General features: G+C 44.5%; 1 protein-coding gene across 2 annotated transcripts in view; it reads right to left on the reverse strand.

The window, feature by feature from the left end:
* The window catches only part of LOC139366293 (protein argonaute-3-like), a 47,254-nt gene extending 34,992 nt beyond the window's left edge, over positions 1-12,262 (reverse strand). Inside the window, exon 1 of one of the 2 annotated variants that reach the window (XM_071103605.1) lies at positions 11,524-12,245. In XM_071103605.1, the coding sequence (XP_070959706.1) occupies positions 11,524-11,542 (19 nt within the window). In that variant the 5' untranslated portion in view covers positions 11,543-12,245. Of the gene's footprint in view, positions 1-11,523 lie in introns of both variants that reach the window. The other variant, XM_071103615.1, reaches the window with a different exon arrangement.
* Between the last annotated feature and the right edge of the window lie 813 nt (positions 12,263-13,075).

The raw sequence follows: 13,075 nt of genomic DNA on the forward strand, positions 1-13,075 counted from the left end.
TTCCCATAGCAACGATTAAAACATTCCCTAACCAGAAACCGTGGATTGATGGCAGCATTCGTGTGAAACTGAAAGCGCGAACCACTGCTTTTAATCAGGGCAAGGTGTCTGGTAACATGACCGAATACAAACAGTGCAGCTATTCCCTCCGCAAGGCTATCAAACAAGCTAAGCGCCAGTACAGAGACAAAGTAGAATCTCAATTCAACGGCTCAGACACAAGAGGCATGTGGCAGGGTCTACAGTCAATCACGGACTACAGGAAGAAACCCAGCCCAGTCACGGACCAGGATGTCTTGCTCCCAGGCAGACTAAATAACTTTTTTGCCCGCTTTGAGGACAATACAGTGCCACTGACACGGCCTGCAACGAAAACATGCGGTCTCTCCTTCACTGCAGCCGAGGTGAGTAAGACATTTAAACGTGTTAACCCTCGCAAGGCTGCAGGCCCAGATGGCATCCCCAGCCGCGCCCTCAGAGCATGCGCAGACCAGCTGGCCGGTGTGTTTACGGACATATTCAATCAATCCCTATACCAGTCTGCTGTTCCCACATGCTTCAAGAGGGCCACCATTGTTCCTGTTCCCAAGAAAGCTAAGGTAACTGAGCTAAATGACTACCGCCCCGTAGCACTCACATCCGTCATCATGAAGTGCTTTGAGAGACTAGTCAAGGACCATATCACCTCCACCCTACCTGACACCCTAGACCCACTCCAATTTGCTTACCGCCCAAATAGGTCCACAGACGATGCAATCTCAACCACACTGCACACTGCCCTAACCCATCTGGACAAGAGGAATACCTATGTGAGAATGCTGTTCATCGACTACAGCTCGGCATTCAACACCATAGTACCCTCCAAGCTCGTCATCAAGCTCGAGACCCTGGGTCTCGACCCCGCCCTGTGCAACTGGGTACTGGACTTCCTGATGGGCCGCCCCCAGGTGGTGAGGGTAGGCAACAACATCTCCTCCCCGCTGATCCTCAACACTGGGGCCCCACAAGGTTGCGTTCTGAGCCCTCTCCTGTACTCCCTGTTCACCCACGACTGCGTGGCCACGCACGCCTCCAACTCAATCATCAAGTTTGCGGACGACACAACAGTGGTAGGCTTGATTACCAACAACGATGAGACGGCCTACAGGGAGGAGGTGAGGGCCCTCGGAGTGTGGTGTCAGGAAAACAACCTCACACTCAACGTCAACAAAACTAAGGAGATGATTGTGGACTTCAGGAAACAGCAGAGGGAACACCCCCCTATCCACATCGATGGAACAGTAGTGGAGAGGGTAGCAAGTTTTAAGTTCCTCGGCATACACATCACAGACAAACTGAATTGGTCCACTCACACAGACAGCATCGTGAAGAAGGCGCAGCAGCGCCTCTTCAACCTCAGGAGGCTGAAGAAATTCGGCTTGTCACCAAAAGCACTCACAAACTTCTACAGATGCACAATCGAGAGCATCCTGGCGGGCTGTATCACCGCCTGGTATGGCAACTGCACCGCCCTCAACCGTAAGGCTCTCCAGAGGGTAGTGAGGTCTGCACAACGCATCACCGGGGGCAAACTACCTGCCCTCCAGGACACCTACACCACCCGATGTCACAGGAAGGCCATAAAGATCATCAAGGACATCAACCACCCGAGCCACTGCCTGTTCACCCCGCTATCATCCAGAAGGCGAGGTCAGTACAGGTGCATCAAAGCTGGGACCGAGAGACTGAAAAACAGCTTCTATCTCAAGGCCATCAGACTGTTAAACAGCCACCACTAACACTGAGTGGCTGCTGCCAACACACTGACACTGACTCAACTCCAGCCACTTTAATAATGGGAATTGATGGGAAATTATGTAAATATATCACTAGCCACTTTAAACAATGCTACCTTATATAAATGTTACTTACCCTACATTATTCATCTCATACGCATACGTATATACTGTACTCTATATCATCGACGGTATCCTTATGTAATACATGTATCACTAGCCACTTTATACTATACTATGCCACTTTGTTTACATACTCATCTCATTTGTACATACTGTACCCGATGCCATCTACTGTATCTTGCCTATGCTGCTCTGTACCATCACTCATTCATATATCCTTATGTACATATTCTTTATCCCCTTACACTGTGTACAAGACAGTAGTTTTGGAATTGTTAGTTAGATTACTTGTTATTACTGCATTGTCGGAACTAGAAGCACAAGCATTTCGCTACACTCGCATTAACATCTGCTAACCATGTGTATGTGACAAATAAAATTTGATTTGATTTGACTCTCCACCACCAAAACCAAACTGCCCCAATGTGTCATTGATCAATGAGTGTCAGTGCTATGAATGATTCACCTCCTATTGAGTCATGATGAGCATACATGAGTGGGTGTCAGTTCATTCAGAGCCCCAGCGCAGGGGGGGGGGATAAAAAAAAACATAACAGAACCCTTTCTCAGGTGCCGCCAGCTCATGGGATTGGTGCACGAGTGAAGATGTTTGTTTAGGGCTGTCTTTCAGAAGCCGGAGCGTTCATGGTTGTCTCCCCTTCTGTTTCTCTCGCCTGGTGGACCTTGAGGGGTAGGTACAGGGGTGACAGATGCAGGTTGGGTGTAGGCTAAGGCTAGACCTCGGTGGGTCACGATGACAGCAGAGAAAGGGGGATCGTTAGAGACGTCTGGAATTCCAGCCGAAGCTGTCCCACGGACACACACCAGCCCTTTGTGATGGAAATTATCCAGGGGGCCGGTGGGAGACTAGTTTACACATACCGCCACAAAAACAGAGCTTTTCCTGTGCTGCGGTGGGGGTGAGTAAGCCAAGGAGGAGGAGAGGGAGGAGTAGGATGGCTGGGGGAGTGGGCAGGGAGGGCTGGTATTCCTCTCAGGCACTCATATCGTAGAACTAGCCTCCACGCTGCATGAGTCACTGGGCCAACGCAGAGAGAAAGAAACACAGGAGGAGGAGTGTCCTGCCTCTGGACACTGTGCCAGGCATTCTCAAAATGTAAAACGACACTTTCCTCCTAGTCCTGATGTTCTTTTGTACCCCCCTGCCCCCAACCTTCTGACAAGACCTTGCGCGCGCACACACACATGTCCTCCTGATGTGTGTGTAAGCATTTCACATGAAGGTCTACTACACCTGTTGTAGTCGGTGCATGTGACAAATACAATTTGATGCCGTCTTACACATACACACACACAGGTGCCTTCTGACACGCCCTTAACGAAACACGCAAGCAAGCACGAACAACCACACACACAGGAAAGCAGCTGCAACGTCATCATCCCACCATGCAGCGAGCGAGACACAAAGAAACACCAAGGCCACAGAGAGAAAAGGATAACACACACCCACAAACAGCGGATCAGAAATTCAGAACACTGCAAAACAAACACTAAAAAAGTGGCAGAAACGACTCAACATTTCCACGCTTCCGGTTATATAACCTAACCCTCCTGCCCATTTCTGATTCAGACTTTCAGAGAAATTGATTCAAAACACACTCGTGTGCAGAACTAAACTAGACGGCAAAAAGCCTTGTCGCAAAATCCCTTCCAAGGTATGCTAGCGTATTCTCTGTTACTGATCATTCAGAATGCTCCTCAAGGTATGCTAGCGTATTTTCTCTGTTACTGATCATTCAGAATGCTTCTCAAGCACACACACGGCCTAGTATCTAAATTCTCCCCCCGTCTAAACTATTTCAGCCCCTTGCAGACAAAACAAGTACAAGCACGCCCCTGGGAACTGTAGAGTGAGGGGAACGTTGGAGGGATGCGGCTGTCAGGGGCCAGGGCAGGGAGTTACGTAGTGGGGGGGAGCTGACTACTCTAGTCTGAGGTTTCTCTGACACTGTCGGCCCCAGTGGCCCCGAGCTGGCCCTGTCCTCAGGTCACCCACTGCCCATATAAGGCATGTTCAGTACCATGCAAGCAACACAGCAGAGAGAGACCAGTGTCTCAGAGGAACACACACACACACACACACGTGAAGCTGAACTGCTCCAATGAACTCGACCTGAGAAACACACCAAAGGATCAACCAAAAATGTCAAACTCTACAAATCAAAAAAGTTGAGGCCTAAACTGCACACCAAAATTAGTACTCACCTATCCTGGAATACCATGACCTGTAGGCCTTCCCATAGACATAACAAGATTTCCGGCAACGACAGATGGCCTACTCAAAAGCCCATGTGGAGGAATCAAAGGCTTGTGGTCTGCGTCATTTAGCGGTGAGAGAGGTAGCAGGTTCAAGGAAACCTACCACTCGTGTGTTTACTCAGAAAGACTGTGCGGTCAGAAGATTTGTAAAGGAAGAACGTGTTTTCCCAAACAGAAAAATTCTAGGTACTCAAGTCTTTCAACGCTTTGTCTCATTTTGTTTCCTGACCCTATGACCTTCATGTTACGGACTACAGTACAGACACCAACTAAAAAGAGGCAGCTAACTGGGTAGTATTCGTTAGGGCATACCGTAGGAAAACGGCGTACAACAGAAAACAAAAAAAGAGCGTTATTGGACAAGGTCAGATGGTCAGAAACAGAAATAACTGCTTTCTCCATTTGGTGCCTAATGAATATGCCCCTGATATTAGAAAGAAAAAGTCAGTGGGTATGAGGAGAGATGAGGAGGCATCACTGAACTGACCTTATGACAATTTCTCAGTCAAACTGAAGTGGATGTGCCAAAATGGGTACAAAGCAACAAACTCTGCCAAGTTGGTTCCATCATTTATTTTATTTAAGTGTCTTTTATGAGCAAGCCGGCATTCGATCTCAGGCGACCTTAGCTTGCCACACTCAAAGATTGGACACTGGTTAACGTTCTGAGGTGAAAAAGTACTAGGCTATAGTATTACAGGCTAGGAGAGAAACCAGTTGCCACATCCCTGAAAAGCAATGGATACCCACACTGACTGGGGTCATGTTCAGTAGGCACAGAATGGATAAAAACAGACTCAGAGATGCATTCTGCTACCTGAACTCAATGAACTCCAACAAGAAACTCTTAAAACATATTGCAACAGTGTGCACTAATGAACATGACCTAGTTACCAATACACATGAAGTCTGGGCTCTCCCTTCCTCACTCCCGCTGCCTTCAACAATGATTGGCTGCAAACGTACTCACACAGACGCAGGGCAGACCCACACACACACACAGCTGTATGTCTAATCTGGACAGGCCTGGGCTGTGGGAACAGGGCGAGCGCTCCGATGCGGAGCAGAAGGCATCAGTCACAGCAGACAGTTGCATTAATCCAGAATGATGTATTTGTAACAGAAAATATATATATTTTTTAAACGCAGAACAAATATCTTGCAGTGTTTTGTAAACACAGATCTAAAATGCTTCTTATTGTAATTTCTGCTCGACATCAGACTCATTTTGTGCTTCAGTTGCACTTCTCCCAGATGAGAATTCATGAAAGGGCATTCTATCAGCAGACAGAGCTCTGACTGATGTCTAGCTAATTTTCTCCGGTAAAATGCAAGATGAACATCTAGCAAAATATTTGAAAACTTAGCTGGCTACATTCTTTCCATGATCAACATTAGAAATATAATGGCCATGCATCAATGCACTTCTGAAGGCATTTTCTGCTGAATGGTGTTTCTCGAATGCATTTTCTGTGAAGAAAAACTACAGTCGCAGACCCCTAATCACTCTATTAAAGTGAAAACTTCCAACAAAACACAGGTGAAATTGTTTAAAAACGCAGGTTTTTGATGGTCTGCGTTTTGAAAATGAAGATTTATGAACTCAAAAGGCTTATCTCAATTAAATCAGTCAGTGATACAAAAAAAAATACATCCTATTGCCAGCCAATCAAATGCGTTGTTTCAAGACAGCACACAAAAAGATTACTTTTCTGGGGTAATTTCTCACTTTCAACAACATCAGGCTCTGTCTTCTCTCACACAAAAAAAAGTTGGTTACCCCTTTAAGACACCCCTCACATCAGCCCTGGGTCCCTCTCTTCCTGTCTGAACCCCCCCCCCCCCCTGCACTGTGCCACTTGTGTTCCCCCTATAGATTTAGGCTAAATGGTCCTCACAAAACAGAGCTCAGGAAGGAGAGAAGAGTGTCCAATCCAGGCCTCCCCCTCATCCCACTGAGCTGAAACAGACATCCCCCAGCCTCACAGCCCACTCCTAACTGGGCCCACCTACTGACTCAGTCAGTCCTCTCCATCTATCCCCACACTCTCTCCCTCCCATTCTGGCTCAGTGATTCACCCTCTCTGGCTCTCCCACTCTCTCTTCCGCTTATTTATCGCCCTCCCTCCCCCTCATGAGTTCAATTCTAGCCACGCTCACAACATGTGAAGGTCGACACAGACAAACGCTTCTCAATCTAGCACCCATGCATGGGCTGTTTTAATTAAAACTTATTAGAAGTAAAGAATAACATTCCTTTCTAGGCTATGGGGACACAGGCTGCAAGATCCTAACGAACACAGGCCCGTGTTCATTAGGGCACGCAACAAAAAACGCCTTGCAACGGTAAAGAGAAATTTAGTATTTCTCATATGACAACTCCAGGTTGTCCCTCCCCGTTTGTCTGTTTTCTTCCAGTTGGTTCCTAATGAATACTAACTACTCAGGTCTAGCCTGTATGTGAATATTCCAGCTGATCGTCAACATCATCCTAATGTGAGTGGTGCAATGTGTCCCAAATGGGCCATCTTTGGACAAGGATTTGAAAATCAAAAAGGTGGTTCTCGAATTCCCACCTTTTTTCTTCAAGTAAAGTGGAAAGAGAGAGGGAGAGAGAGGGAGAGAGAGAGAGTGAGGATAAGAAAGGTGGTGGGCGTGGGGGTTAAGTGAAACAAAACAAAAGCGGGAAGAACAAGAGGAAGGAAAGTGTGAATCAGAAAGACAGAACTGCTATATATGCCCATTCAAAATTAGCTACTGCTAACAAACTTTTTAAGTACCTCAACCACATTTACCTAGAAGACCCCCTTCATAGTTGGTAACTAGCCTGAGGTGTAAGGGGACAGAGTGTGGGGGGGGGGGGGGGTCCCCTGTACTGCCTGTGTGGTGTCGCTTTGTGTCGCTTTCCCTGGCAACAGCTCTGGTGTACATTCTTGCAGTCAGCATGCTAATTGCACGCTCCCTCAACTTGAGACATCTGTGGCATTGTGTTGTGACACAGCTGCACATTTTAGAGTGGCCTTTATTGTCCCCAGCACAAGGTGCACCTGTGTAATGATCGTGCTGTTTAATCAGCTTCTTGATATGCCACAACGATCAGGTGGATGGATTATCTTGGCAAATGAGAAATGCTCACTAACAGGGATGTAAACAAATTTGTGCACAACATTTTAGAGAAATTAGCTTTTTGTGCATGTGGAAGATTTCTGGGGGGGTTTTTCAGCTCATGAAACATGGGACCAACACTTTACATGTTTCATTTATATTTTTGTTCAGTGTAATATCCAACCTCATACGAACAAAGATTTATGATCATGTGTTGCCTTTCAAATACCATACAGACGTGTATGATGGACAAGATTTTAAGGGTTAAAAGCTCAAGTCATATCCTATGAGCTCTAGCTAATCTTTGCATGATGCCAGACTGCCGTTGGAATTAATTTGTTTAAGGGCGGCAGGGTGGCCTAGCGGTTAGAGCATTAGACTAGTAACCGGAAGGTTGCAAGTTCAAACCCCCGAGCTGAAAATCTGTCGTTCTGCCCCTGAACAGGCAATTATTGAAAGGCCGTCATTGAAAATAAGAATTTGTTCTTAACTGACTTGCTTAGTTAAATAAAGGTAAAATAAACACTGTAGCAAAATGTTTTAAAACAGGAAAGCAAAAAGAGAGCTTCTTAGCTTCTTATCAGTCGAATCCCCAGTTATTCCCCTTTTAAACTCTACAGCCTGAGGAGATTCGGAGGTCAGTTGCTGGGGGGGGGGGGGGGGGACGACGACTCGGGAATCAATATAGCTCTGTCTGGCATGACCGTATCAGGTGTCACTCACTGGGTCTACCTGCTAGGGTATCGTTGCAGGAGAAGTGGAAAGCTTCCGTTACGACAACAGACAAAGCAAACTGTAAAAAACAGTTTCCCTGCCTGTCATTGTAAACGGCAAGAAGGAACTGTCTGACCTAGGCTACCATCTAGGTTATACAGGGTCTCCTCTATTATGGATGCTTTCCCTTTTGATTTAGGCCTATCCTACACATCACCACTGTTTTGCAGTCTAGTCATGAGAGAAGATGACCATGCAGTCCCACTTACTATTCAAACTGAAATGCTTAGAATAAGTAAAACTAGTCAGTAACTTTGCCTCTCCTGAACTAGGCCCCTATAAAATAAAATCTAACTTTTCTAATAGAAGATAGTTATTTCATTTTTTTCGAAGTCCATAACAATGCTCAAACATCAGCAGACCACTTTTGAAGTCTGGGAAAAATCTAAGAAATGTTGATGTAGTTACCCTTTAATGCAAAAGTGTGCACCAGCTAGAGACAATGGAAGGGTCAGTAGGAAGCACCATTTCCTCTGGTCTATAGGGCAGTGATTGGGGACGTTCCCCTGTGTAGGGTGCCGTCTTTCAGATGGGACTTTAATAACGGGTGTACGGACTCTTTGTGGTCACTGAAGATCCCATAGCACTTACAAAAGAGTAGTGGTGTTAACCCTGGCGTCCTGGCTAAATTCCCAATCTGGCCCTCATCATGGCCACCTAATCATCCCCAGCTTACAATTAGCTCATTCATCCCCTCTCCCCTGTAACTATTCCCCAGGTCGTTGCTGTAAATGAGAACGTGTTAACTTACCTGGTAAAATAAGGGATACATTTTTTTTATTTTTTAAAAAGGCACACAGGGGAATTCCCGTTTCAGAAAGTTGAAGGAAAATACAAATCACTGATGCATTTTGTTCATGTCTTATGATTAACTTGAGCAAAATAATACCTTTTCTAATAAGTTCAATACATTTTTGAATATTGTTGAATTCCGTTTTAATGTCTGGATTTTGTCCTCATGTTCCGGAAGTGATTTTATAGGGCCCTACTGACCTCTGATAAACAGTGTGGCACATGTCTGCTGTGACAAACAAGACGACCCTACTGCTGAACCACAGGAGGCTGCGGAGGGGAGAACGACTCATAATTATGTCCGGAACAGCTCAAATGGAATGGCAGGAGACCATGTGTTTGATACTACCCCGAGCCCATTCTCCCCAATTAAGATGCCGCCAATCACGTGTGCTGAACGACTCATGCATAACCATGTGGACTTTTCTATGACTAACGATTAAACGACGTGAGTATGAAGATACCCATGAAGGTTGAAGTGTGATGCCACAAAACGTTTGTTAAGTCTCCATTTCTTAGCATTGCTCCACTTATGACTAACTACAAGACTTCATCAAAGACACTGTACTCCCACATTGTGTATGTATTGCATTACATTTCACCTGTGACTCACACATGGCCAACAGACAACTGTTGAGGAACTCCCCTAGCTACAGTTAAACAAATAGTAGCCAGTGGCCATTCATGAATATACCTTGGTGTTTTTAGCAACAATGGGTGTATTTACATGCACTAGCATTGCTTTCAATTAGATGTTGACCGATTAATCAGAATGGCCGATTAATTAGGGCCGATTTCAACTTTTTATAAGCAGTCATCTGCATTTTTGCAAGCCGATTATGGCTGATTATATTGCAATCCACGAGGAGACTGTGTGGCAGGCTGACCACCTGTTATGTGAGTGCAGGCAGCGAGGAGCCAAGGTAAGTTGCTAGCTAGCATTAAACTTACCTTATAAAAAAAACAATCAATCTTAACATAAGTGGTTAACTACACATGGTTGATGATATTACTAGTTTAACTAGCTTGTCCTGCATTGCATATAATCAATGCGGTGCCTGAAATTGTGTCACTTCTCTTGCGTTCGGAGTCAGGGTATATGCAGCAGTTTGGGGTCGCCTGGCTCGTTGAGTACTGTGTGAAGACCATTTCTTCCTAACAAAGACCGTAATTAATTTGCCGGAATTTTACATAATTATGACATAACATTGAAGGTTGTGCAATGTAACAGCAATATTTAGACTTAGGGTTGCCACCCCTTCGATAAAACACAGAATGATTCCGTATTTCACTTAAAGAATAAAAGTTTTGTTTTCGATAGTTTCTTGATTAGACCATGTTAATGACCTAAGGCTCGTATTTCTGTGTTTATTATAATTAAGTCTATGATTTGATATTTGACAGAGCAGTCTGACTGAGTGGTGGTAGAATGCAGCAGGCTCGTAAGCATTCATTCAAACAACACTTTACAGTGTTTGCCAGCAGCTCTTCGCAATGCTTGAAGCACAGCGCTGTTTATGACTTCAAGCCTATCAACTCCCGAGATTAGGCTGGCAATCCTAAAATGCCTATAAGAACATCCTATAGTCAAAGGTCTATGAAATTGCTTCTGAAATTGCTTCTGAAGCTAAGCAGGGTTGGTCCTGGTCAGTCCCTGGATGGGAGACCAGATGCTGCTGGAATTGTTGTTGGAGGGCCAGTAGGAGGCACTCTTTCCTCTGGTCTAAAAAAATACCCCAATGCCCCAGGGCAGTGATTGGGGACACTGCCCTGTGTAGGGTGCCGTCTTTCGGATGGGACATTAAACGGGTGTCCTGACTCTCTGAGGTCATTAAAGATCCCATGGCACTTATCGTAAGAGTAGGAGTGTTAACCCTGGTGTCCTTGCTAAATCTGGCCCTCAAGCCATCACGGTCACCTAATAATCGCCAGTTTATAATTGGCTCATTCATCCCCCTCTCCCCTGTTACTATTCCCCAGGTCGTTGCTGTAAATGAGAACGTGTTCTCAGTCAACTTATCTGGTAAAATAACAGATAAATAATATTAAAAAACACAAATGGTATAGAGATGAATAGTCCTATAAAAGCTACAAAGTAAAACTTCTTACCTGGGAATATTGAAGACTCAAGTTAAAAGGAACCACCAGCTTTCATATATTCTCATGTTCTGAGCAAGGAACTTAAACGTTAGCTTTTTTACATGGCACATATTGCACTTTTACTCTTCTCCAACAACTGTTGTTGCATTATTTAAACATGATTCATTTATTTGAGACTAAATAGATGTTATTTATGTATTAAATTAAGTTAAAATAAAAGTGTTAATCGTTCATTCAGTGTTGTTGTAATTATTACACATACACACACATATATATACACATACATATACATATATATATATATATATAAGCAGATTAACCGATATAGGCTTTTTTTGGTCCTCCAATAAATCGGTATCTGTGTTAAAAACAAATCATAATTCGGTCGACCTCTAGTTTCAATTGTATTTAACAAAAGCAATCCGTGTGAAGCCAGAAGTTAAATACGATTCCATTTCAACTTACTGTGCAGGAAGGTTGGTTGCTTGTGTTGCAATGTCAGTGTTGGGAAACATCACATGCAACAATTTAGTAGATCATTTTGGCATAAGAGCAATGACAACCAATTAGTTACCTGTAGTTCCGATTTCCATTCATGAGGTCCCTACCCGGTTTACTCCCCGGATCACAGATGTCAAACGTCAGGAACTCTTGCTTGGTTCAATCTGGTTTATCAGCAGTTCAACGCCTCACAGGCGATGCAGCCGAGTAGTTACGGGTTCCCCAGAGTTCTTCTCTCCGCTCACTGTCAAACGAGCCCCTGTTCCAGTCCCTTTGGACGAGGGTCTTCCTCGACCCAGCGTCTGCAAGTTGTTCACACGATCAAGGTATCCAATCAGATTTCACTGCCACGGCGATACTTGCTCGAGCTTCACCGACGCTGATAAACTAGCTAGCAACTAGCTAGATTAGCAAATGGATTGAGAAAAACATAGCTAACTGACACTTGTCAAGATATCATAATTGCAGATTCACTGGGCTCTTTAGTTTCTTACCAGTTCGCTTTATAAAAATCTGAAATTCGGTTTTACGTACAGCAGAAATCGAATTTAAGGCTGGGCGATAATAAGCTAGCTAGCCATCTTCGACTCCTAGTTAGAATTCTCATCCGAAAATGTAACAGCTACTTATCACTCAAAGTCTGCTTTCGATAGGCAGCTTGCACCCGTTTTGATGTGCAGCCTTGTTTCCACTGATGTCACTCTCCAAAAGCGGCCAGTCTCGCTGTTTCTAGGCTGTCAACTCCCGGTTGCATTCGCCGATATGACTAAGATTTTCAGCCCGGTTGTCTGTGCTCAACTCTGTGGGGCTCTGACCAACTAAATATGGTGAAGTTACTACTCTGACACCGACAGGAAGAGGTGTGTTCTATCTCAATAGGAAACGCCAAACGTCAGAATGAAGCACTTCGCCCAAAGACAGTACGGTATGAAGATAGGCAGAAACTGCTTCTCCAATAGAAATCCCCGATCACGTTAGCTAGCTAAGCTCATGCGCAGAAATACGTTATTGGATCTAACGGTCGTCTCGCGGCTAATTGCGCATGTGCACGCCGTAATCAAAAAGCACCCCCTTCATTAAGTTATTTTTGACGAAAATGAAAACGAGTCCGTTTGTCACTTTCACGAGGTTATAGTAATAACATGTTCAATTACTTAAGACATTGGCTCGAATCTTGGTTGTGCCTTTAGATTTCGAAAAATTAACAACGAAGGAAGTTTTTTTTCACTTCTCTCATTGACTTTTCACCCCAAACTCCGGCCTGGTCTACTTGGCCAGTTTCGCAAGCATTCCTGCAAGTCTCGCGATGTTGCGCCTCTGTTTACAAACTCTGTGCTTCGACTTTGACTAGCCAACGGGAATTAATTATATTACAGATAACACAGAAACCATGTAAGTTCTTATGTTAAAATGTTTCCCTTTTCCTCTCTACAGACTGACGTACATTTATTTTAAATGGATTAAGGTTTCAGAGATAGTGGTTGAAGCTTTATGATGTGATTTAGGCTAGGCTACAGAAGTGTCGGTATCTGTCATAATAACAAATAAAAACCTGCATACACATGGGTCTTTCAGGACTGACCATAAATCCATTAGGTTTGTCAGTACAACAACAACAATCAACA

The sequence above is a fragment of the Oncorhynchus clarkii genome, chromosome 2 (assembly GCF_045791955.1).
Source record: "Oncorhynchus clarkii lewisi isolate Uvic-CL-2024 chromosome 2, UVic_Ocla_1.0, whole genome shotgun sequence".
Lineage (NCBI taxonomy): Eukaryota > Metazoa > Chordata > Actinopteri > Salmoniformes > Salmonidae > Oncorhynchus > Oncorhynchus clarkii.